Genomic DNA, 22,507 nt, shown 5'->3' with positions numbered 1-22,507 from the left:
GCATAATTTTTTATTATCCTTACCATCACCGTGGGTTCTCCTCATTGGATTTCTGTATATATTATAGAAAAGACTTGTAGATTCTCACTGGATAAGGTGATTACACAGCGGGTGAGCTGATATATGTGTGGTTTCTCTGAAGAGTTTACAGTGTTGCTGGAAAATTTGTGAACCTGGTAGAATTTTCTCTATTTCTGCATAAATATGACCTAAAATGTGACCAGGTCTTCACGCAAGTCCTAAAACTAGATAAAGAGAACCCAATTAAATAAATAACACAAAAAATATTATATTTGTTCATTTATTTATTGAGAAAATGATCCAATATTACATGTATTTGATGGGAGAAGTATGTGAACCTTTGCTTTCAGTAACTGATGTGACCCCCCCCCCCCCGTACAACAATAACTTCAACTAAACGTTTCCCATAACTGTTGATCAGTCTTACACATCGGCTTGGAGAATTTTAGACCATTTCTCTTTAAGAAAACTGCTTCAGCTCTGGGACTTTGGTGGGCTTTCTTGCGTAAACTGCTTGCTTCAGGTCCTTCCACAACATTTCTGTAGCATTAAGGTCAGGACTTTGACTTGACCTTTCCAAAATACGTATTTTCTTCTTTTTAAACCATTCTGTTGTTGATTTACTCTTGTCTTTCGGATCATTACCTTGTTGCATTATCCAACCTATATTAAGCTTCAGGTGACAGACTGCTACCCTGATATTTTCCTGTAAAATGTCTTGATACAATTTTGAATTCATTGTTCCCTCAATGATTGCGAGCTGTCCAGGCCCTGAGGGAGCAAAGCAGCCCCAAACCTCAATGCTCCTTCCACCACGCTTCACCGTTGGGATGAGGTTTTGGTGTTGGTGTGCAGTGCCCTTTTTCCTCCAACATAGTAATATGCATTACTGCCAAAAAGTTCAACTTCTGTCTCATCTGTCCACAGAACATTGTCCCAGAAGCATTGTAGAACATCAGGTGGCCTTTTGCAAACTTGAGACCTGCAGCAGTTTTTTTTTGAGAGCAATGGTTTCCTCTGTGCTGACCTTCCATGAATACCATTGTTGTTCAGTGTTTTTCTTATAGTGGGCACATGAACAGACTTTAGCAAGTTCTAGAGACTTTTCAGGTCTTTTGTTGTTACCCTTAGATTATTTTTCACCTCCTTCAGCATTGTACGTTTGTACTCTTTGTGTGATCTTTACAGGATGCCCACTCCTAGGGAGAGTAGCAACAGTACTGAGTTTCCTCTATTTGTAGACAATTTCTCTTACTGTGAACTGATGAGCACTCAGGTCTTTAGAAATGCTATTTCCAGCTTCAAGCACCTCTACAATTCTTCTAAGGTCCTCTGAAAGTTATTTTGATCAAGGCATGGTGTACATAAACAGACCTTTCTTGGGAAGAGCAGGCTCTGTCAGTCGCCTTACTTTGTGTGTCTTTTTTATAGGGCCTCCATAACCCACACCTCCAATCTCACCTCATTGATTGGAAAAACCTGACTCCAAAAAACTTTTGTAGAAGGCATTATCCCAGAGGTTCACATACTGTTTCCAACAAATACATGTAATATTGGATCATTCTTCTCAATAAATAAAATGTTATTTATTTAATAGGGTACTCTTTATCTAGTTTTAGAACTTGCATGAAGATCTGAGCACATTTTAGGTCATATTTATGCAGAAATAGAGATAACTCTAGTGTTCACAAACTTTCTAGCACCACTGTAACATTGGACCATTGTTATTAGTTTTTTTAAAATCTTGTTGAGCAAATTCAGGGTTATCAGATCTGTTGAATCTTTTGATACATTGCCTTGTGATTTACAGATGTTGTTGCCAAAGCAGAAAGTAGTGGACTTGTGACTACATTGATTTTTCTTTTTCCTTTTACCTTCTTCCCTGTCTTGCTGTTTTCCTTCCCCCGCCCGCATTTTCTCAAGGGCAACCATACTGGATTTTGTCTACATGGAAATCAATTTCTTTTGCTCTATTTATGTGTGTATGAAAGTATAATGAAAGCAAAGTCAGTCAGTCTGTAAGCCCACCATCTCTACTGGGACATAGGCTGCCAACAGCAGCTTACTCAAGTCTTCTGTCCTAGGCCAGTCTTTCAAGTTGTCCCCAGGTGTAGCTCATTTTCTTGGTGTCATCTTTGGGGGTGGTGTTGGCAGGTGTAAGAGGCTGAGATAAGCAGGCAACAATTTGCTGGAAGAACTCAAGGGTTGCGCAGCATCTGTGGTAGGAAAGGAACTGTCTGAGTTTCCGTTCAAAACCCTGCATCAGGACTGAGGGTGGAGAGGGGAAATAGACATTATAATGAGGACACAGAGGACAATGAGAGTCAAAGCCATTGAGATTAGTGAGCAAGGTTAGAAGTACAAATAAAATGTCAATTGTTTCTCTAAAGGGATGAAGGATGACCTGATGCTACAGTATTAACACACTGGGAAGTAAATGAATATAAATATACTCCTTTTCTATCCATGTGGGTACAATGATGTGAAAAGCCTCTTCTGTACAATGACTGTCTGAATCTATGAATTTCAAGACAGATTCTTCCAGATTGTTTCATTGCTGCTGCTGCTGCTCTTTTCAGGATTTGGACTACCAGTTTATACACTTAACATAAATGTATAAAGACATTTCATGCAATATTTTTACTAACTACTGAGCTGAAATTGCCAAGAAATTCATGCAAACTGTTTCAGCATTTGCACTTTGCAGCTGAAGGCTAGGTCTGTGTCTTTGTGCATGTGTGGTCCGTCTCTGCTTTTTTTTTTTTGTTTAAATAATGCAGCCAGCAGCATGTGAATATGTATGTTAGTTTCTTTATATAAGCTTCTGTTAGCCAAATATTGTTATGTTTGAACCTGATAATCTATTAATCAAGGATTGGTAGTGCTTATTCAAATATATTTTTCATGTATCTTGTCATAAATTTAGTGGGAAGTCACAGTTGAGAAAAAGATGGTAAATTCCATGACAAAAGGGCAGTAGGTTCAGTGTTCTAGAAAGGCAAACTCAAGTTGGCGTTGTTCCTCATATTAAGCAATGATGCTGTTGAAGGTGCAGTAATGACAGAAGCTTTAAGTGGCCCTTTCCGTGTTCGTCAAGTCAGATGCAATCCACTTAGAGGCAGAGTTAATTTCTCTCTACATTGGTTCATAACGCTTTGACCTATTCCTTGTTTTTGTGATGTGTCAGTCTTAATTTGTTACTTCAAGGATCCAGAAGGCTTTTTGAGTAAAACCATAATGAAAGGTTAAAGTTTTTTGTAAAGTCTAATGAGGGTAAAAAAAATATTAAACATGCTTGAAGAAATGGAAAGGGGTTTGCATTTATACGGTGCTGTTCCTGTTTGAAAATGTTACTTAACATGGGAAGTGCCACAGTGAAGTACAAGTCATTCAGAAAACAAAAGTCATTTCAAGTTTAAAAGTTCAAATTTATTGTCATTCAGCCATACACTTGTATGCATCTAAGCAAACCATCATTCTTTGGAGGCCAAGGTGCAAAACACTGCATATGTAGTTACGATCCAGTGCATACAGACACAAAATAATATTAACAAGTCCCTGAGTGGCCTGGCCTAAGATTGACAGGTTGATGTAAAGTGTGAGGTGTATGTTTTTGTAAGACAGGATAATGTTACTGACACTATTATAATAACCAAGCAGTCATATAAATAGGTGAAACAGCAGCAATAAAAGATGAAAAGTACCCAGTGCAGGATGAGAGTGTGTCTCTGTAATAAGGTTCTGGAGATTTCCATGAGCCCTCTATTAAAGAATTTGACTTTAAACAAATTACTCCTGTACCATGTGTGTGCTTTTAGCAATATATTACACAATATTTATACCATGTGTAGTCAATAGATTCATCTTTCTCTTGTAATGAGGCTCTTTTGAGTTCAAATGTATCCCAAGATGACATGCCTCCACTTAGTGTTCATAATGGTCAGCTTTTGATTGAGCCTATACTGCAGTGTTGTGAGGTGAATCAAGAGTGGAAGACTGGCCCTTGGTGGGGGAAGGGAAAGGGGTGATAGTAGAAGTCAGTGTTTGATCTTGGTAGCACTTTGGTTGGGATAACTGGTCTAGGTTATGTGTTGGAGAGGAATTGGGACTGCCAACTCATAATCTGGTGATGATAGTCAGTGGGGGAGGCGTGGTGGCGGGCTATGGAGATTAGGATTGGCAGTTCATCATTTTGGCAATTATGGTAGGAGGGATGGGATGCCCAAAGGTGACACTAAGTAATTTATTTACTTGGCAGACATCCTAGTTTAGAGTTGTGCTAGTAATTCTACCTTTTCCTCAGAATGTCTAATGACAGACACACCAATGTCAATTATGCCGCCAATTCATTGTAATGTTGTGCAAGATGGCAAAGCTGACTGACTCCACCAAAGGCTTTGTTAAATTTCCAGAGGGATATAAACCATGTAGAATTGGTCTTCTTTGTCTTTAAAACTGGGGAAGAAAATATATTGCATACAGTTGTATAACTCTGGGAAAATCAGCCTTAAATGATTAGATTTCTGTGCACCTATGTTTCAAATCCAAAGAAACTGTCCTTGGATGACAATCAAAAGAAAATTGGTTTATTAATTTCCCGAGACCAGAATCATTTGTTTGTTACTGGCCAATAGATGGCGCTGTTACCCATTGCTCTGCTGCAGTGAGAACAAAATCTTTTAATGAGATTTAAGCTATTAAAGGTCTGTTTAGATGCTGACTAGGTGACGGTTGAAGCATGTTAACAGACTTATTTTTTTGTTAAAATAAAGATACTGATCTGCCTTGCAATCAATTTCAAAATGTGATCATCATAGCAATTTGTCTAGCTGATGATGATTCAATGTAATAACTATTTTTTGTCAGTATAACTTTAGTATAATAAACTAATAGCTTACCTATCCATTTTAACATTTATATAGCACTTAAATCCATTTAAGGAATGCAACTAACAGCTTTTATTTTATTTGTCCTTATTTTATGCACGGCTCAGTCGTCAAATCACCAGATCACAATGACTACAGATTACAAAGGTCAGAATCACTAAATCCAGCAGAACGGATTGAGTTCGGGGGCAGCACCTACCACCTAAATCAGACTATCCATAATTATCTTCCAGACTACTCAGTACGACAATTAACAGACCTCCAGTTTGTGAAGGTAATAACTTGCTTCTGTATTTGAATGCAGGGACACCTTATTGCGTGTTTTATTTCGCTAAGATTTGTAAACTTGTGTTGAGCACTGGAATCCTCTGGTCAGTTTATCCCTGAACTTAAGATGGAGAAGGAGACGTGTGCAATTCCTAATCTTAGTGTGGCCAACAAATTTTTGGCACAGAGTCTGTTTACATAAAGTTTAATTTAATGTCTGTTCATATTTCCTCCGTAACACAAAAAGAAAAAGCTTCTGAGGACAGAAGATATGGGCTACATGTGTTTTAGCTTCTGACCATTTTCACCCAAAAAGTTAATAATAGTTAAACAAAGGGAGAAATAATATAACCTCTGAAGCAATGTGATGGATTAATTTCAGAGGATTGAAAGAAAGGTTAGAAGAGAGAAAAGGCTAAGAAATGAGAGCTTGTCTGAAACTAAAACACATTTGAAAAGAGGACTATGTCCCCAGTCTAAAATTATCAAAGAATCAGACCAGAGGATTGCTGGGTGCCTGTACAATATTTTCATGAACGAACATTACACTGTATTGGAACATAAGGGAAAGAGAAGCTGAGTTTTATAAGGTCACTTTGCAGGTCATTAAATGCAAAAACTACACACTTTCCTTTGTTTAATTATTAAATCAGGTGTGACTGTTTTTCAAAACCTGTTATCCATTAGTGGTAGCCTAATATACATTGCAATCAACTACATCAGTACTACTGAATTAAAGAAATCAACTTTGAAGTGAAGATGACATTATTTGTTTATCATAAATATTGCATACCCCCCACACCCATTCCTCACTCTGACTTTTTACCTTCTCTCACCTACCTGTTAGTTCCCCCTGGGCCCCCTCCTCCTTCTCTTTCTCCTGTGATCCACTCTCCTCTCCTATTAGATTCCTTCTCCAGCCCTTGACCTTTCCCACACACATGGCTTCACCTATCACCTCCTAGCTGGCATCCTTTCTGTCCGCTCACCTTTTTATTCTGGCCTCTTTCTCTTTCCTTCTCAATTCTAAAGAAGGGTCTCGGCCTGAAATGTCAACTGTCTATCACTTCCATGGATGTTGCCTGACCCGCTGAGTTCCTCCACCATTTTGTGTGAGTTACTTTGGATTTCCAGCATCTGCAGACTTTCTCGTGTTTATGCATAATTTCCAATCTGCACTGGAATACAATGCAAATTATTTACAAAATAAGATGATGATAAGGTTATTCTTTTTTTTTAATTCACCCATGAACTGGTCATTAAAATTCCTTACTGTATACCTCCTTGGATCCTAAATACTCTTTGGTGAGCTTGATCTGGAGTTTCTGCTGGGCCTATCTTCTTTCAGCCCAATTTGCCCAAGACAGCCAAGGATAGGTGGAATTTCAAAAGCAAGTTCCATCAAGAACAAGTGGAGTTCCCATGAGTTGTCATACTATTTGAAAAGCATTGTGCCGGATGCCGGTGTTGCTCAGAAGTTTGGACACAATCTCAAAATCACCATCGTGAGTTTCCGTTAATTGCACCCATATGCAGACCTTCAAGGCGGCTCGTAAAATTAAGCTGGTCCCTTTGGAGGCAAGGGCATTTTATTGGCATGTTTTAAATGCTTTATGATATATATTTTAATTTACTAAGGTAGTACTTTGCAATATAACTACCAAATAGTTTTGCAATTATCTGTGATTATTTCAGTTATTTAGAATCTGATTACTTGCATGTAACAGGCTAAGGAAGTATTTAAAATACAATCTTTTGATTATTTTCACATAATTAATCCCATTGCACCATGTTGCCACTGTAAGCAGATTGGATTTTTGCTTTTGAATCTGTATTCTTTTTAAATATATTGCTGCCCATTTTTCATTTAAAATATGTAGCTGGTTTCTTAAAGTTGGTGCAGTTTTGGTGCTCTCATCTTGTTGTCAGGATGCAACACTAGCCCAGTTTCATGGTGTTTCATGTTAGAATTTTGAGGGAAATTTAGCAGAAAGGCGAAATTCTCAGTCTTGAAAGGTGACGAATGAGTGAATCTCAGGGATGTATAAAATAAATCTATTTCAGGTTAAGTCACATCTTGCAAAGAAAAAGCCACATAATCAGCAAGTTTGGAACTGGTTAGGAAGCATTTCTTGACATTGTTATTCATGTCAGGAATAATATTCAGTTAGAAATGTAGATAATACAGTGGATTCTGATTAATTGGGACATATCACTGCCTGTACACTTTAGCTCAATTAAGCGGCTGCCCCAGTTAGCTAAAGTTTTACAGCAATAGTTAAAAAGATATAAAAAGACAAAGTGAGTAGCAAATTATATATTTAAATGAAATACAGAACAAATTCAAACACTACCAATATTACTGCAGTATTATAAAACTTTGTATTAGTTCCTAATATTTATCAACGGAGAAGTTCAGCCACATTATGTTCACTTGACTGCAGATGAACAAACTGTGTAGATAATGGACTCCTATACAATGCTGTTGATGACTGCATCCTCCAGATCTTCATTTTCAGCGTAATATTCAAGATGATTGTGGATGCCTTCAAGTTCTTTGTAGATTCTAACTTGTTGAAATAGAGAATTCGTTTCATTTTCACTCCTGGTCGTTCCTGGCATCTCCAAGCCTGAATGTTTGAATTTGCAGTGAGCAAAACAGTTCTGAATTATCTTATTGCTTATATTTCGCCAACTATCATAATAAAAATCACTTTTTTTGCAACTGACACTATTTTAAAATGTTTGCTTGTGTTAAACAGAAACGCAAGCACATGCAACTGATGCTAGTTAGAAACTGTTCGGCAACAGTCCACTGTCCCAATTAAGCGGCATAGTGTCCCAAATAAATGATGGGAATCCCATTTTTTTTTTTTGATTAGTCGATGTTCTTTATGAGTTGGCTGCCCCAATTAATCGGAATCCACTATACCTTGGAATCAATTAAGGAAAGTTAGGTGCAGTAATAGATTAAATGCAATTTTTTTGTGGGAGGATGGTTTGGACAGGCCAAATGAACTTCTTTGCCATTTAAAATGTCAAAAATTTTTCATTGCAGATATTTTGCACATTCACATACAGTTTTTAAAAAGCAAAGAATTTTATCCAGCTAATTTGCAAAATTCCAAATTTTAAGTGTTTATGGTAATCTTGTCTCAGTTTTCAATTCTGTTGATGAGTAAATTATCCAATCTGAAGTGCACAGTCAGTTTCAGCAGTACCATATCTCATCATAAGACATAGATCAGATTATCATGAAGATTTTGCAGATGCTGGAAATCTAGAGCAACACACAGAAAGTACTGGAGGAGCTCAGCAAATTAGGCAGCATCTGTGCAGGGTAATTCACCCCACCCCTCATAGATGCTATCCGACTTGCTGAGTTCCTCCAGTCCTGTGTGTGTGTTGCTGTAGATCAAGTTTACTTGTGTGCTATTAGAGTTAGCCATGTACATTTTTTATATATATTTGAACCATCCAGGACTTCACAAATAATTGCACATCTTTATAAACGAAGAACTTTTATAGGAGTCTTACTAGGAAATTTCATTGCAATTCTTCAGCAGTATGCAGTTGAAAATTGATTGCTTTCTGCTGAAATGTAACACACTAAATTAAAACTGATAATCTATTATCAGATTATTCAGTTCGGTTTATGGCTTGCTCATTTATTCGAAATAGGACCTGCTGCTAGAACTGGAGGTCACAAGTGCAAGTCAGAACGTAGATAGGTTTGCAGCTGTGGCTAAGGCCTGAGTACTTGCATGTTTCCCACTCTCTTCAAACTCGCCAACTTCACAGAAAAGTATTGCTTTCTAATTAAGAAAAAAATGAAATAAAAATGTGTAACATTCTGTAGTGCAGACTTGCTGGATGTTTTCACCCAACTCCTAGGGGTATTGGTTTATTGAACATTATTGTAAGTGGCCTTGCAGGATACCTTCCATTGCTCTGAAAAATTCAATCACACACTGCTTATCGTGAGTCACCCGTGCAATCCCAAAGCAAATCTCCACGTCGTGGCTGCTTGTGATGGGATTATTTTCACTCTGAAGGGGATTTTAGACCATGTTCTCCTGGCACTGCCAGATGTTGGAAACTCCTGGGACAACGTGGTCTTCCCAATACAATGTCAGGTGAGGTAACTAAGCACTCGGTTTCAGAATTGAAATCAAGTTTAATTTCACCAGCATGTGTCGTCAAATTTGTTAACTTTGCGGCAGCAGTACAATACAATACATGATAAGTATAGGAAAAATGAATTACAATAAAGTACATGTGTGTATATTAAATAGTTATATTAAAATAAGTGGTGCAAAACAGAAATAAAATAAAGGTAGTGAGGTAGTATGCATGGGTTCAATGCCCATTTAGAAATCGGATGGCAGAGGGAAAGAAGTTATCATTAACAACTTAAAAACCCACCTCCCACTAAAACAGGATGACTTCTCTCAACACATAGTCATTACTGCCAGTTCTGCCTCTTCCAATCCCGCTTTCCCTTCAGCAGCCATCACCCCATCAAATTTTGCAGCATAGTAACCCCATGAGCCTCGGGTCAGATGCGGTGTGTGACTGACCTCACATGAGGAAGTCCAAAAAGTTTTTAGCTGTAAAGTTATGGGCATCACCCACAAGTAAGACTTTGCACATGTGTCATAGAATACAGTAATAGTTCCAGGTAACTGAGTAGAAATCATTTGTTAACGCAAGTCCGTAGGTAATGAGAAGTTTTCCACTGCATTGTGATGCTCCCTAAGACCCATTTTCTTCTATAAATATTTTGTGACATGTTTCTAACTCAAATGATATAAATTACTTACAGAACTCTCATTGTGTGTGAGATTTATTGTGTACAACTTTTGTCTCATAGGCTTTTCCAAGCCACCCCAGAATATTGTTACTAAGGTGAAGTTATGGTTAAAGCACAGAAATCAACATGATGGGGTTAGTTTGGTATTATCACTGGTTAAGTACAAATTTTCCATATAAACTAACGAATTAAGTCAAATATATCTGATGAGCAGTTAATTTGTGGAAGATGACATAAGATATTTTTGATGTTCAAAATTGGAATACAAAAGGTCAGACATCCACTGATGGCTAATTGGAACTTCTGTTGCAATATACTGTATATGTTTGAAGATTTTAATTGGAGGAGATTCAGGTTTGATTTTGACAAACCTTTCTCTCTCTTGAGTAACTTATCAGCCGGGTTGTCAGTCATGCTCTCTTCTCGCTGCTGCTGTTGGGAAAGAGGTACAGGAGCCTTAAGTCCCACACTGTTAGGTTCTGGCACAGTTATTACTCTTCAACCATCAGTTGAACCAGTGTGGATAACTTCACTCCTCACAGCTCCGAACTGAACACTGAACACAGCGTATGGACTCACTTTCAAGGACTCTACAGCTCATGTTCTCAGTGTTATTGATTTATCTATTCATTGTCTTATTTTGTATTTGTACAAATTGACTTTTTTCAGTCTTTTGTAGATTTTCATGGATTTTATTGTATTTCTTTGTTTTGTGAATGCCTGTCAGAAAATTAATTCAGAATAGTATTTGGTGGCATATATGTACTTTGCTAATAAATTTACTTTGAACTTTGAGGTTCACAAATGCAGAACAGAGCAGATTATGACAGTGTTTTAGTCTGTACCATGGTATAAGAACAGATTTGGGGAGAGGAAATGATTTCAGTTGGAATGTACATAATTTATAACGTCACCAAGTGAAGTTTGCAAACAAAAATTAATGATGCCAATTAATGTGAGAATTATTCTGTTTTCTCTTTTTCCTCTGCCACATCATTACATATGAGGTGTATGTTTAAAGTTGCGTAACTCTTTTTCTGCTTAGATCACAAGGATGCAGTATGTAAATGCAGTAGCAGCAACCCAAATGGACAGCTCACCCCAGAGCCTTGATGGCGAACTAGGGACAACGGACTTGCTAAGTAAAGAGCCTAGCCCCGAAACCCTAGCAACAACAACAAATTCAACACATGAGATCAACCTTGTGATTCGTAAGTCACTGAATCATAACACTGATGAAAATTAAGTATAGTTTACTTGGATCCTCTGAGCCGTTGAAAGTGTATCTAGCTTGGATGTCAGCACGAAGCATGATGGCTTTTGTCTTCTATTTATGGATGAGAAATGGAGAGTTACGACCAGCTAACCACTCAACGTTACTGAAAACATATTATTTTTATACCACATTTTATGGCTGCAGTTTTTGATACCTTTTAAACTTAATATACATGACCATCAAGCTTGGTTGTGTTTTTACTTGCTTACTGTACACTCTGCCTTGAACCCTACACTGACTCCTCTTGCACAATGTCTGCGGCTTCACGTGAACTGCTGTGAACAGTACTTGACAATGAAGAATGCTGATTGCAAATGCCCTTGGAATGCTGCATTGCAATGCAATACACTACACGGGTTGTGTATTTTTTTCCTTTATGTCGGTATTTTTTTGCTGTTTCTAACAAAAATGCATGTATTTTGAATGTTTCTGCATATTGTACTCATAGCCATTACTAACATGACAATGAAATGTTTCTGAAAGTTTTTTTTGTTTTATGCAAAGGCATGCGAGCTGACATAATTTGCTTAAGAATTGCCTCCCTCCAGTGCAGCATAAAACACTTTGGATTGTTCATTACAAGCACTACTGGACAGATAGTACGTCCCTTTTAATATGATCTCAGTTTTGGATCATACCTAAAGGAAAGTACTACCTTTAATAAATTGTTTCTTATCTGTTCATTAAAGTTTATTGTCTGTGCTATTAGTTGATACTATTACTGGTGCTCAGCTGTTTGTTTGTTTTACAGGATTAATGTCATATAATTTATGTTTCTCCGATGAGCATCTGTTTGCATCAGTTGTGCCATTTGTTGAGAATTGCCACTGTATATTTTTCTATTGTTTGAATCTGTTATGCTCTGTGCACTTTCATTGAGTTTATTATAGATTATATCACACATTGAAGTGATGTCCCAGGCTAATATGAAAGGTGGTATTCCATTTTCTCTGAGCATAATTCAAATCTTACTAGATAGCTGTGAGTTAGAGTTTCTATGGCTCTATTTGCATGCTGTCAATATCTTATATTCAAAGTTTATTTTTAATTGAATCCTCAATATTAGATAAATGAATTTCATCATAATATTTTGTTTCATTTTTTGTATACACAGCAGAATTTTTTGACTGATACCTTTTATTTTAAGCTTATAGGTTTTCTCAATATCTGGTTTTCAACACCTTGTAAGTGCAAACACATACAAAATTCCTTTCCATAGATGTTGCCTGACCTGAGTTCCTCCAGCATTTTGTATGTGTTACTCTGGATTTCCAGCATCTGCAAATGTCCTTGTGTTTATCTACATGCAAACAATTAGTTTGGACTGATGAATCATTTGATCTTATCAACTGGCTTTCAGATTTAAATGTATTGATTTTCCTAACATCAAATTGTGTGTCTTTCCTATTGTGTCACGGTCGGATGAATTAGCCATTATAAAGAAAGTGGATTATCTCAGCTGAAAATGTAACATAAACACGTCATATTTTTAAAATGGCAATGTGGCAATTTTCTTAAGGAAACTTTGGTATGTGTGTCAGTGACAATTATATGGATTTAACAAAAAGCATCTCCTTGACTTAATTAACCTGTTTTAACCTAAACAATAATATTCCTGCTATTTTAGTTGTTAAACATTTCAATCCAATTTTGTTTTTTTTTGTGATTTCCTATTTGACATTGATAGTTCTTACCATGCCTTATTTGAGTTTTATGTTTTGACACGGTTTTATGCTTCTGCTTAGTAAAAATACTTTTTTTTTTGGCTGCACACAGTAAATTCACTGTTCCTGGCCAGAAGGGAGATGGTTAGGTAATACCTCTGTCAGTTACACCTGGAAAACAAGTGCTGTCAATGACTGTTTGCTGCAGGCATAAAGGTGCTTTTCAAGTAGATTATGTATATAGGTTTTGTTTGCTGTAAAATACACTGCTTGTCTGTAAATCTTGGCTTGTTGCTCATTTCCAACTCTTGATTGATGCAATAGTGTCAATGGCCTCTCTGAACATTTATTTGCCTTTCTTACAACAACTTCTCCATTTCCTTAGGTGAGTGGGCTATGTAACTGGCATCTTCCCTAGTTATTACAATACACAGATTATTCACTCACTGGTGCATCAAAGAGTCCTTGAATCCTTGATACTGTAATCCTGCCTATAAGGTTTACATGCTTACTTAGTGCTGACACAGTTAAGAATGTATACATTATTGAAGAAAATGAGGTCATTGACCCATCCCACTACTTTAGAACCACTATTTTAAGTGATCTAAATTACTTCTCTCTAGTGTAGGATTGTAAGACTGTTAGTTGCTACAGGCATATGATATGAAGCAAAATGCTCCTTGCCTCTATCAATTTCAGCTTAAAAAAATAAATAACCTTTTCTTTAAATTTGCATTTCTGATATTAGGGATTGACATCAAACATAAACCATCTTTCTCCCCATGGATGATGTCTGACATGCTGAGCGTTGTCCAATGTTTTCTTGTTTTTCCAGCCTTTAGAGAATTGGTTCCTTGAGTTAATTTTCTAAACTTGTATAAGAACTAACAGAAAGAGATATTTCAGGAGTATGTAGTTCAGAATAAAATTAAACTTGCAGGAAATAATTTACTTTGAGATTTTTCCACCCGATTTGGAACATTGTAGAAAGGATGGACAATAACAGCACAGTTATTTGGTGCCATTGGATAGAAGAATTGTTGATCTCACCAATGCTACCAGAAGAATGAGGAATGGAGAGAGATGATATTATCAACTTAGAATGGAGTTGTTGAAGGGGATTTACTGGAGATCAAGTTCTGAAACTCTATGAGTAATCTGAACATGATTATCGGATGTCTGAGAGTGTTCTCCCAAACATCTGCCTGTCAGCCAAGAATAGTCTACAGTACACAAAACCCTAAAGTAAAATGAAATGTTTTCAAGATGAGTGGGTTTAATGGAATAGACAATAACGTACCTACTGTTATTAGGTGTAAACTACCTGTCAAATTTCCTGGAAATTATACCCTGTGTAGCTGTCTCAGAAAGCAAATAATTTCCACTGATGTGCCATTATCCTCACAAAAAATAGCATCTCAATGTCAGCTCTTTAAACGATGGAAGTTTACTTCAGTTGTGTATTCACTACCAGCTAAACGTCAGATATTTCGGAATGATATTTAAAAAGATATTAATTTAAGATTTAAGTTAAATAATGTCCCTGAAACATTCTAGCCTAGGAGGTAAGCAATTGAATCTGGAGTCTTATTGCTACACGTGTATTGTATTTAAATTTAATTAGGGGTCTCTTAATTGTGTATTCAGATCCTGAGAAATTCTGAGGAAGTATGTAAGGAAAAGCTATTTTTTGTTTAGTAGGCTGGTGTACTTAGTGAAAGTCATTGGCAACAGTGCCACGGGAAAGATGAAGAGAACTTTGTAGACAGTTAACTGAAATGCTGTACCTGAAAAGTGGGAGGAGTAAATTCAGTTATCATTTCCAAAGGGGGAATTGTTTAAATGTACTTGAAAAAATGGGTTGCAAGGTTAAAAAAAAGTATGTGAGAGTAGACAAATTGGTTCGCTGTTTGAAAGAGCCATCATAGACATGAATGATCAAAGGCCTCCTACTGTGCTGTCAGATTTTGAACTTCACCAAAGCTAATAACATCGGAGATAGTGCAGGTTTTTACCTAAGGGCTTCAATTTTGAAATGAAGACAAGATACGGGAAGCAAGAGGATACCAGAGATTTAGGGCATTGAAAGAAATGGAAGAAAATTAAGCAGAAACAAAAGAATTATTTGTGGAAGAATGTTTGCAAGAGGAGTTCATGGGAAAGAAAATCAGTAAATGTATATGAAGGCATGAAGTCAGTGACCCTACCAAAATCTAAATAAGAGAATCAGAACACAAAGAAAAGCAACTCATTTATTTAGGACACTTAATATTGCAGTATATGAAATGTTATGTTAGAGTGTCAAGAGAGGTGTTGTGAGTATACTTGAAGACTAATTCTCTGGTTTCAGCTCTTGTTGAGAGGCACGTGGAGAGGTAAAGGGCTGAAGAAGGAATCTGATAGGAGAGGCGAGTGGACTATGGGAGAAAGGAAAGGAGGAGGGGAATCAGAGGGAGGTGATGAGCAGGTAAGAAGAGAAGGAGTAAGAGGGAAACCAGAATGAGGAATGGAAAGAGAAAGAGCGAGGGGAGAAATTACAGAAATTGATGTTCATGCCATCAGGCTGGAGGCCACCCAGATGCAATATGTTGGGAAATGAGGAGAAGATCAGAGTAGATTTTTGGTGAATTACAGATTCTTTCCTGTCCTTGTTCTCTACTTTGTTTGGCACAATCTTTCTCATGCAAGTCTCTGTGTATTGCTAGTTAAAACTACTACTAGTTTGTCACATTCTGACATGTTGGTCCATGGTCTCCTTTACTGCCACGATAAAGCCACAATCAAGCTGTAGGAACAAAACCTTCAGCCTGATGGTGTGAGCATCAATTTCTGTAATATCTCCTTTCTCTTTTCATTCCCCATTCTGGTTCCCTTCTTGCCCTTCTCTTCTTACCTGCCCATCAATTCCCTCTGGTTCCCCTCCTCCTTCCCTTTCTCCCATGGTCCACTCTCCGGTCAGATTCCTCCTTTTGCAGCCCTTTATCTATCCACCTATCACCTCCCAGCTACTCACCTCATCACCCTTCCCCATCCACCCGCCTTCCTCTTCACCCATCAGCTGCCAACTTCTACTCCTACCAACCCCCTCCCACCCCCAACTATCTTATTCTAGCTTTTTCCCCTCTTCTTTCCATTTCTGATGATGATCTTGGCCTGAAATGTTGACTCTTTATTCCTCTCCATGGTTGCTGCCTGTCCTGCTGAGTTCCTCCAGCATTTTGTGTGTGTTGATAGGTTGCAAGGTTGTATTTTGACTTTCACAGGAGCTATTCTTTGGAAACATTATTGATGAGCTTCTACCAACCTGAATGTTAAATTTTGGGAACAGGACCATTTCAAGATTACAGCCATTCATAAATTCATGTATCACATGAATGGATAGCGAGAAGTCAATGATAACTAATAATAAACACAAGATTCTGCAGATGCTGGAAATCCAGAGTAACAGACACAAAATACTGGAGGTACTCAGCAGATCAGGCAGCATCTGTGGAGGGGAATAAAGAGTCAACATTTCAGGCCGGGACCTTTCATTAGGACTGATAATATCGCTAATAATATGAATTGATAGCATTCAAATGGTGTCAGCCTTAAATAAGTTAATCTTTAACTGCATAACTAAGACAACATTGTCCAAATGCTCTTGTGAGGTGAATAATTGTAAAGTGGTGGGGTGGGGGGTTTAGTATTTCAGTACAAACATCAAATGGGGCATATCGACTTGATGCCACTTAATCAGGCATTTGAAGTGCTGCCCCTTTCCTAATAACAAGACTGAATATCTTAAAAGTAGTTTGCTTTCTAGAATTGTTTTGTTTTTTAGTTGCTTTAGTTGAAGGAATTGTAGAGAGGATGCTGGTGGCTGAACCCCAGCCCGTTTTTTGGATGAGTGTAGTTTCTCCACTGACATTGTTTTCATTTGGCTTAAATTGATGTTATAGCATCATCATCAAGAAGAAAGCAGAGGTTGCCAAGAAGTTATTTTTCCAAAATACTTACTTAGTTTCTGTGCTAGAAACCCACAGAAGGAGCACTTGCCTTTAAAAGGTGAAGAGCCATCAATTCAGTCTACGCACATTAACCTGAAATTGTTTTCAGCTGGATTGCAGTACAAGTCAAAGTGGAATTGCACTCAGAGTTCCAGATGCTGTTTTATTCAAATTGCACAATTTGAGGTACTGTGCCCTGTTGGTCAATACTCCAGTGTGTGCAGGTGGTTAATGAACAGTTAGAGTGGAAAGGGAGGTAAAGGTGGGCAATGTTGTGATGGTCATGCAGGTAGACTGGGGAAAGACAGGTTGGTACTGGATCCCAAGAAAAGGAACTTGTAGAATGTCTACATGATGATGCTAGGAAAAAGATAATCCTGGATTTTCTCTTGCACAGTGAATCAAATCTACATCTACAGAAAACTTGTTTTATGAGGTTACCATGATTGACAAGGAAAGTCAAAGACAGCACAAAGTGCATGTAATGTAGAAAAAATTGTGGGAAGCTTTTTAAAACAAACAACTGAAGGCAACTAAAAAAAGCAATAAGAAAAGATAAAATATAAGATGAAAGATAAAAGGAAAGCTGGGCAAGGCAATAATATAAAAGAGAATAACAAAAGTTTTTACAGCTATATAAACAGCTAAATAGAGGCAAGAGTGGGCACTGGACTGCTGGAGAAATAGCAAAAGGGACAAAAGAAATGGCAGGTGAACTGCTTTATTCTTCACTGTCGAAGACACCAGCAATATGCCAGAAATTTAAGAGAGAAGCGTTTGATCACTCTAGGCTAGTTCTCACTGGTGTTTAGAAGAATGAGCAGGGATTGCTTTGAAACTACTGAATATTGAAACGCCTAGACAGAGTGTACTTGGAGAAGATGTTTTCAATAGTGGGAGAGTTGTAGACCAGAGGGCACAGCCTCAGAATAGAAGGATGCCCCTTTGGAACAGATGAAAAAGAACATCTTCAGCCAGAGGATTGTGAAACATGCCCATCGTCTTGGCCTCTGCAGATTTATTGCTAGAGAAGGCTTTGGAGGCCAAGGCACTGGGTATATTCAAAGCAGATGCTGATAGGTTCTTGAATAGTAAGGGTGCCGAACGTCAAAGGGAGAAGGCAGGAGAATGGGGTTGAGAGGGATAATAACTCAACCATAATCAAATAGCAAAGCAGATGATAAGCCAAATGTCCTAATTCTGCTCCTGTCTTATGGTCTTATGGCCTAACATCTCAAACTAGATTTTGTATTTGACTATAAACCATTTCTCTTCCTCGTGTATTTATTTAATTTGATATTGCATCATGTTTCTAACAGAGCAATGCTGGAATGAATTTTCTTTCAAATATTATTATGAATATGGCACAAAATGTTTATTCAACATTAATTTGTTTTCTGCCACATTGCGGTGCATTCTGGATTCTAATGACCTAATTTTTTTTTAAATCAGTGCTTCCTCCTTATATCTCCCAAAATGTTTAAGCTGTGCCTCTGGATCCTTCCAGATTTTATTGATGAGAATACCTATAGTATTTGTATCTGAGCGATACATTCATACAGCATGGAAGCAAGCCCTTCGGCCCAGCTTGTTCATGCTGACTGTGATGCCTGGTGAGTTAATCCTATCTGCAATTGGCCAATAGCCCTCTAAACCTCTCCTCTCCATGTACTTATGGCCATGAAGCATTGCTAATGTGTCCACCTTAACCACTGGGCACTACGGTAGCTTAGTGTGGAGCTGTTGCAGCTGGGGACGTCGGAATTCTCTGTAAGGAGTCTGTATGTCCTCCCCATGGAATTCATGGGTTTTCCCTGCATGTTCCAGTTTCCTCCCATGGTCCAAAGATGTACCAGTTAGTAAAATTGTCCTGTTATTACACTAGGGTTAATTGGGAGTTGTTATGGTTGTGGCTTGAAGGGCTGGAAGGTCCTATTCTGCAGTGTATCTCTAAATGAAAAAAAACTTTGTAGCAGCTCATCCCTATTAAATGTCCTTTCAGACATTCCTGTTTTAGGTCAATCAATACATGATTCTTTATTCTGTCATTGTAGCTGAAATCCTTAGCGAAACTTCTGTAGGATATTGGCATCCTCCTTGAAAACATCTGCACCATATTCCAGGTGTTATCTATTTGCAATCACACAATACATCTGAAACAAAGCTAGGACAAACCCTATCTATTTCTTATACAGTGCTTTCCAAGCCCGATAATTGTTCTAAATAGTGAATTCAGTTGAATCTGTTTAAATGAAAACATATTGAACAGTGAACACTGCTGAATTATTCATATTGTAACAATTAATAGCATTTTCTGGAGTAAAATCTTCTGTTTACATTTAAATATTATCTTTTTACCATAAATCATAGGAGCAGCATTAGGCCATTCAGCCCATCCAGTCTGCTCCCATTTGCTCTTCCCCAGAGGAAAGTTCAGACTGAAGTTGAAAGTTAAAAGTAAATTTATTATCAAAGTACAGATATGTCACCATATACTACCCTGAGATTCATTTTCTTGTGGGCATACTCAATAAATCCAATAATCATAACAGAATCAATGAAAGACTGCTCCAGCTTGTCAGACAATCAGTGCGCAAAAGACAAACTGTGCAAATACAAAAAGAAAGAAATAATTATAATAATAAATAAATAAGCAATGTATTTCAAGAACATAAGATGAAGAGTCCTTGAAAGTGAGTCCATAGCTTATGGGAACATTTCAGTGATGGGGCAAGTGAAAGAAGATGAACTATGCAAATACAAAATAAATAAATACATAAATATATTGAGTACCTGGGTTGTAGAGTTTTGACAGTGAGTCCGTAAGTTGTGGAATCATTTCAGAGTTGAGGTGAGTGAAGTTGTCTGTGTTGGTTCACGAGCCTGATGGTTGTAGGGTAATAACTGTTCCTCAACTTGGTGGTGTAGAAGGAGGCCCCTGCACCTCCTTCCCCATGGCAGTAGTGAGAAGAGAGTATGGCGTGAATGGTGGGTGTCTTTGTTGGGGGGCTGTTCAAATTTGTTTTGTAGTTATCAAAAATAGGATTAGAGCATTTCTCATTTACATTAATAACCTGAAATATATAATTAAACACCTATTGGTTCAAGTTGGATCACCCCTTTTCAGCTGTTATTATCTTACAATTTGTCTGCAACGTGCATAGGAAAGTGCATATCACAGAAACAAAACTCGACATCTGATAAAAAGTTTTTTTTAACTGATAACATAATGACCAATATGACAAGGTGAATCATAGCTTGCCATGCGAAATTTATTAAAATTTTGGAGGTGGGCTTATCTGAAAGCTATTGGTAGCCCTCAAAAAAATTAATGTTCTATTGAACTAAGCTGAAAGCTTTCCTAATGGATGATAAGATATTCTACTAATGTACAATGGATGCTAAAAGTGATTATTTTAAAGGATCCATGAAAAATATTCCATTGGTCTTAATAAGTTACAAATTTTAAATAATTTTTAGTCACAAGTGAGTTTGAACCAGTGTGGCTATTCTCTTGAAAACATGAGTGGTAAAGTCCTTGAAAGTAAGTCCATAGGTTCTGGAATCAATTCAGAATTGAGGTGAATGAAGTTACTTCTCTTATTAACAAGATTTTTGGACCATTTAGTTAAATGCAAAGTAAAATTTTATTTTATTTATATTTATTTAGAGATACAGCACCGATACTGGTCCAACAAGCTCGCGCCAACCAGTTACACCCATGTTGTCTACTAACCCATACATCTTTGGAATGTGGAGCACCTGGAGGAAATGCATGCGGTCAGGGAGAGAATTTACAAACTCCTTGCTGCCAGCAGTGGAATTGAACCAGAATAGCTGGCGTTGTAATAATATACAAACTGCTACATTGCCCTGCCGCCCCTAAAAAAACACAAAGAAAAATGTTATGAGCGATTATTATACCCCCTACATTTTTTCAATAGAAAATCAATCATTTTAGCTTTTCATAATTTCATTTTAAGTCACATGTACACTATCTTTCACCTGCAGACTCTTCTTCATTCGGCCATGTTTATGTCTTAATTAACAAGAAGGTGTTGACAGAGTTAGGGGTACAACCTAACAACCTTTCTCACTCAACAGCAACAGGAGAACTGCTCAAAACGCTTTAAGTTATTCAAGTATCTGCTGAACATACTGCTGTTCTATCTTGGTGTTCTATGTCACAATATTTTGGTGACAAATGATAAGAATTAGTTGTTTAACATGTGAATTTCAACAAATATTAAAGCTTACACAGTGTATCTATATAGAATAAGGACTCAGTCATGAATTTTCATTTTCCTTTTCAGCTGTCTCTCTTCCTCCCCTGAAAATAGGATTGAGAAGTTATGTCAAGCAGTGGTGGCAATATGGAACATACAAGTTTCCCAAAGAATGCTTGAATGTACACTCGGTGGCCACTTTAATAGGTACAGGAGTGGAAACCAGTGTGGTTTTCTGCTGCTGTAGCCAATCCACTTCAAGTTTTGATGTGCTGTGGTTTCAGAGATGCTCCTCTGCTACCATTGTTATAACGTGTGGTTATTTGAGTTGCTATTGCCTTCCTGTCAGCCTGAACCGATCTGGCCATTCTCCTCTGACCTTTCTTATTAACAAGGTGTTTTCGCCTGCAGATCTGCCACTCACTGGATTTTTTTTTTTGTTTTTGTTTTTCACACCATTTTCCGTAAACTCTAGAGACTGTTATGTATGTGAAAATCCCAGGAGATCAGCAGTTTCTGAGATACACAAAGCACCCCATCTGGCACCAACAATCATTCCACAGTCAAAGTAACTTAGATCACACTTCTTTTCTGTTTCGTTGTTTGGTTTGAACAACAACTGAACCTCTTGACCATATTTGCACACTTCTATGCATTAAGTTGCTGCCACATAATCGGCTAGGTAGATACTTGCATTAACAAGCAGCTGTATAGGTGTACCTAATGAAGTGGCCACTGAGTGTGTTTGACAATGTTTAGGTGAGATTGGTTTTAAGAACAGAACTTATAGCCAAAAGTTATAAAATTTTGATTTTTCTGTGTGTGATTTGTGATTTCCTTTCACAGCTTTATGACATCCTCCCTTTCACAGACGCTATGTACAGGTGAGCAACAGCTAGTTGTTTAGAAATTTACTAACAGAAGCAGTATACTAATACTATATTAATCCAACAGAAGACCACCCAACAACTGTTGGCTGCAATTTGAACAGTTAACTCTTTACATTCATAGTGTCCTATACGGTAAGCAGTGTTTTGTGTGTTCTAATCCCTTTTAACCTTATAAGTCACTCCAGTTTGGTCCTGTGTGTTGAATTAATTTGATGTACTTTCTTCTAAGGATATTGCTATTTCTTTGTATGTACAAGAACCTGGTTTGAAACAAAGTATCTTTTCAAGTTCCACAGCTTTGTGTATCACTTACAGGTGGCAAATCAGATGGAATGATAAGCCTAACTGGTCCATTTTTCTTGGGAGCAGAACCAGTGAATCGTTCTGGTAAAACTGGATTGAAGACCGAACAATGTAAGTATATTGTTCACATCAAATAACTTGTAACAAGAAATGGAAATATCAGTTCTTAAGC

At 37.4% G+C, this 22,507-nt stretch overlaps 1 protein-coding gene across 1 annotated transcript in view; it reads left to right on the top strand.

Moving 5' to 3' along the window:
• LOC140185584 (metal transporter CNNM2-like) overlaps positions 1-21,724 on the top strand; it is a 107,032-nt gene extending 85,308 nt beyond the window's left edge. The window contains exons 4-6 of the mRNA XM_072238940.1: positions 5,015-5,181; positions 11,033-11,198; positions 21,230-21,724. Coding sequence (XP_072095041.1) covers positions 5,015-5,181; positions 11,033-11,198; positions 21,230-21,714 — 818 coding nt within the window. The 3' untranslated portion in view covers positions 21,715-21,724. The remainder of the gene's footprint in view (positions 1-5,014; positions 5,182-11,032; positions 11,199-21,229) is intronic.
• Positions 21,725-22,507: the final 783 nt, after the last annotated feature.

This window comes from Mobula birostris, chromosome 21, assembly GCF_030028105.1.
Source record: "Mobula birostris isolate sMobBir1 chromosome 21, sMobBir1.hap1, whole genome shotgun sequence".
Taxonomy (NCBI): Eukaryota; Metazoa; Chordata; class Chondrichthyes; order Myliobatiformes; family Myliobatidae; genus Mobula; species Mobula birostris.
This window is presented reverse-complemented; position numbering and strand designations above follow the sequence as displayed.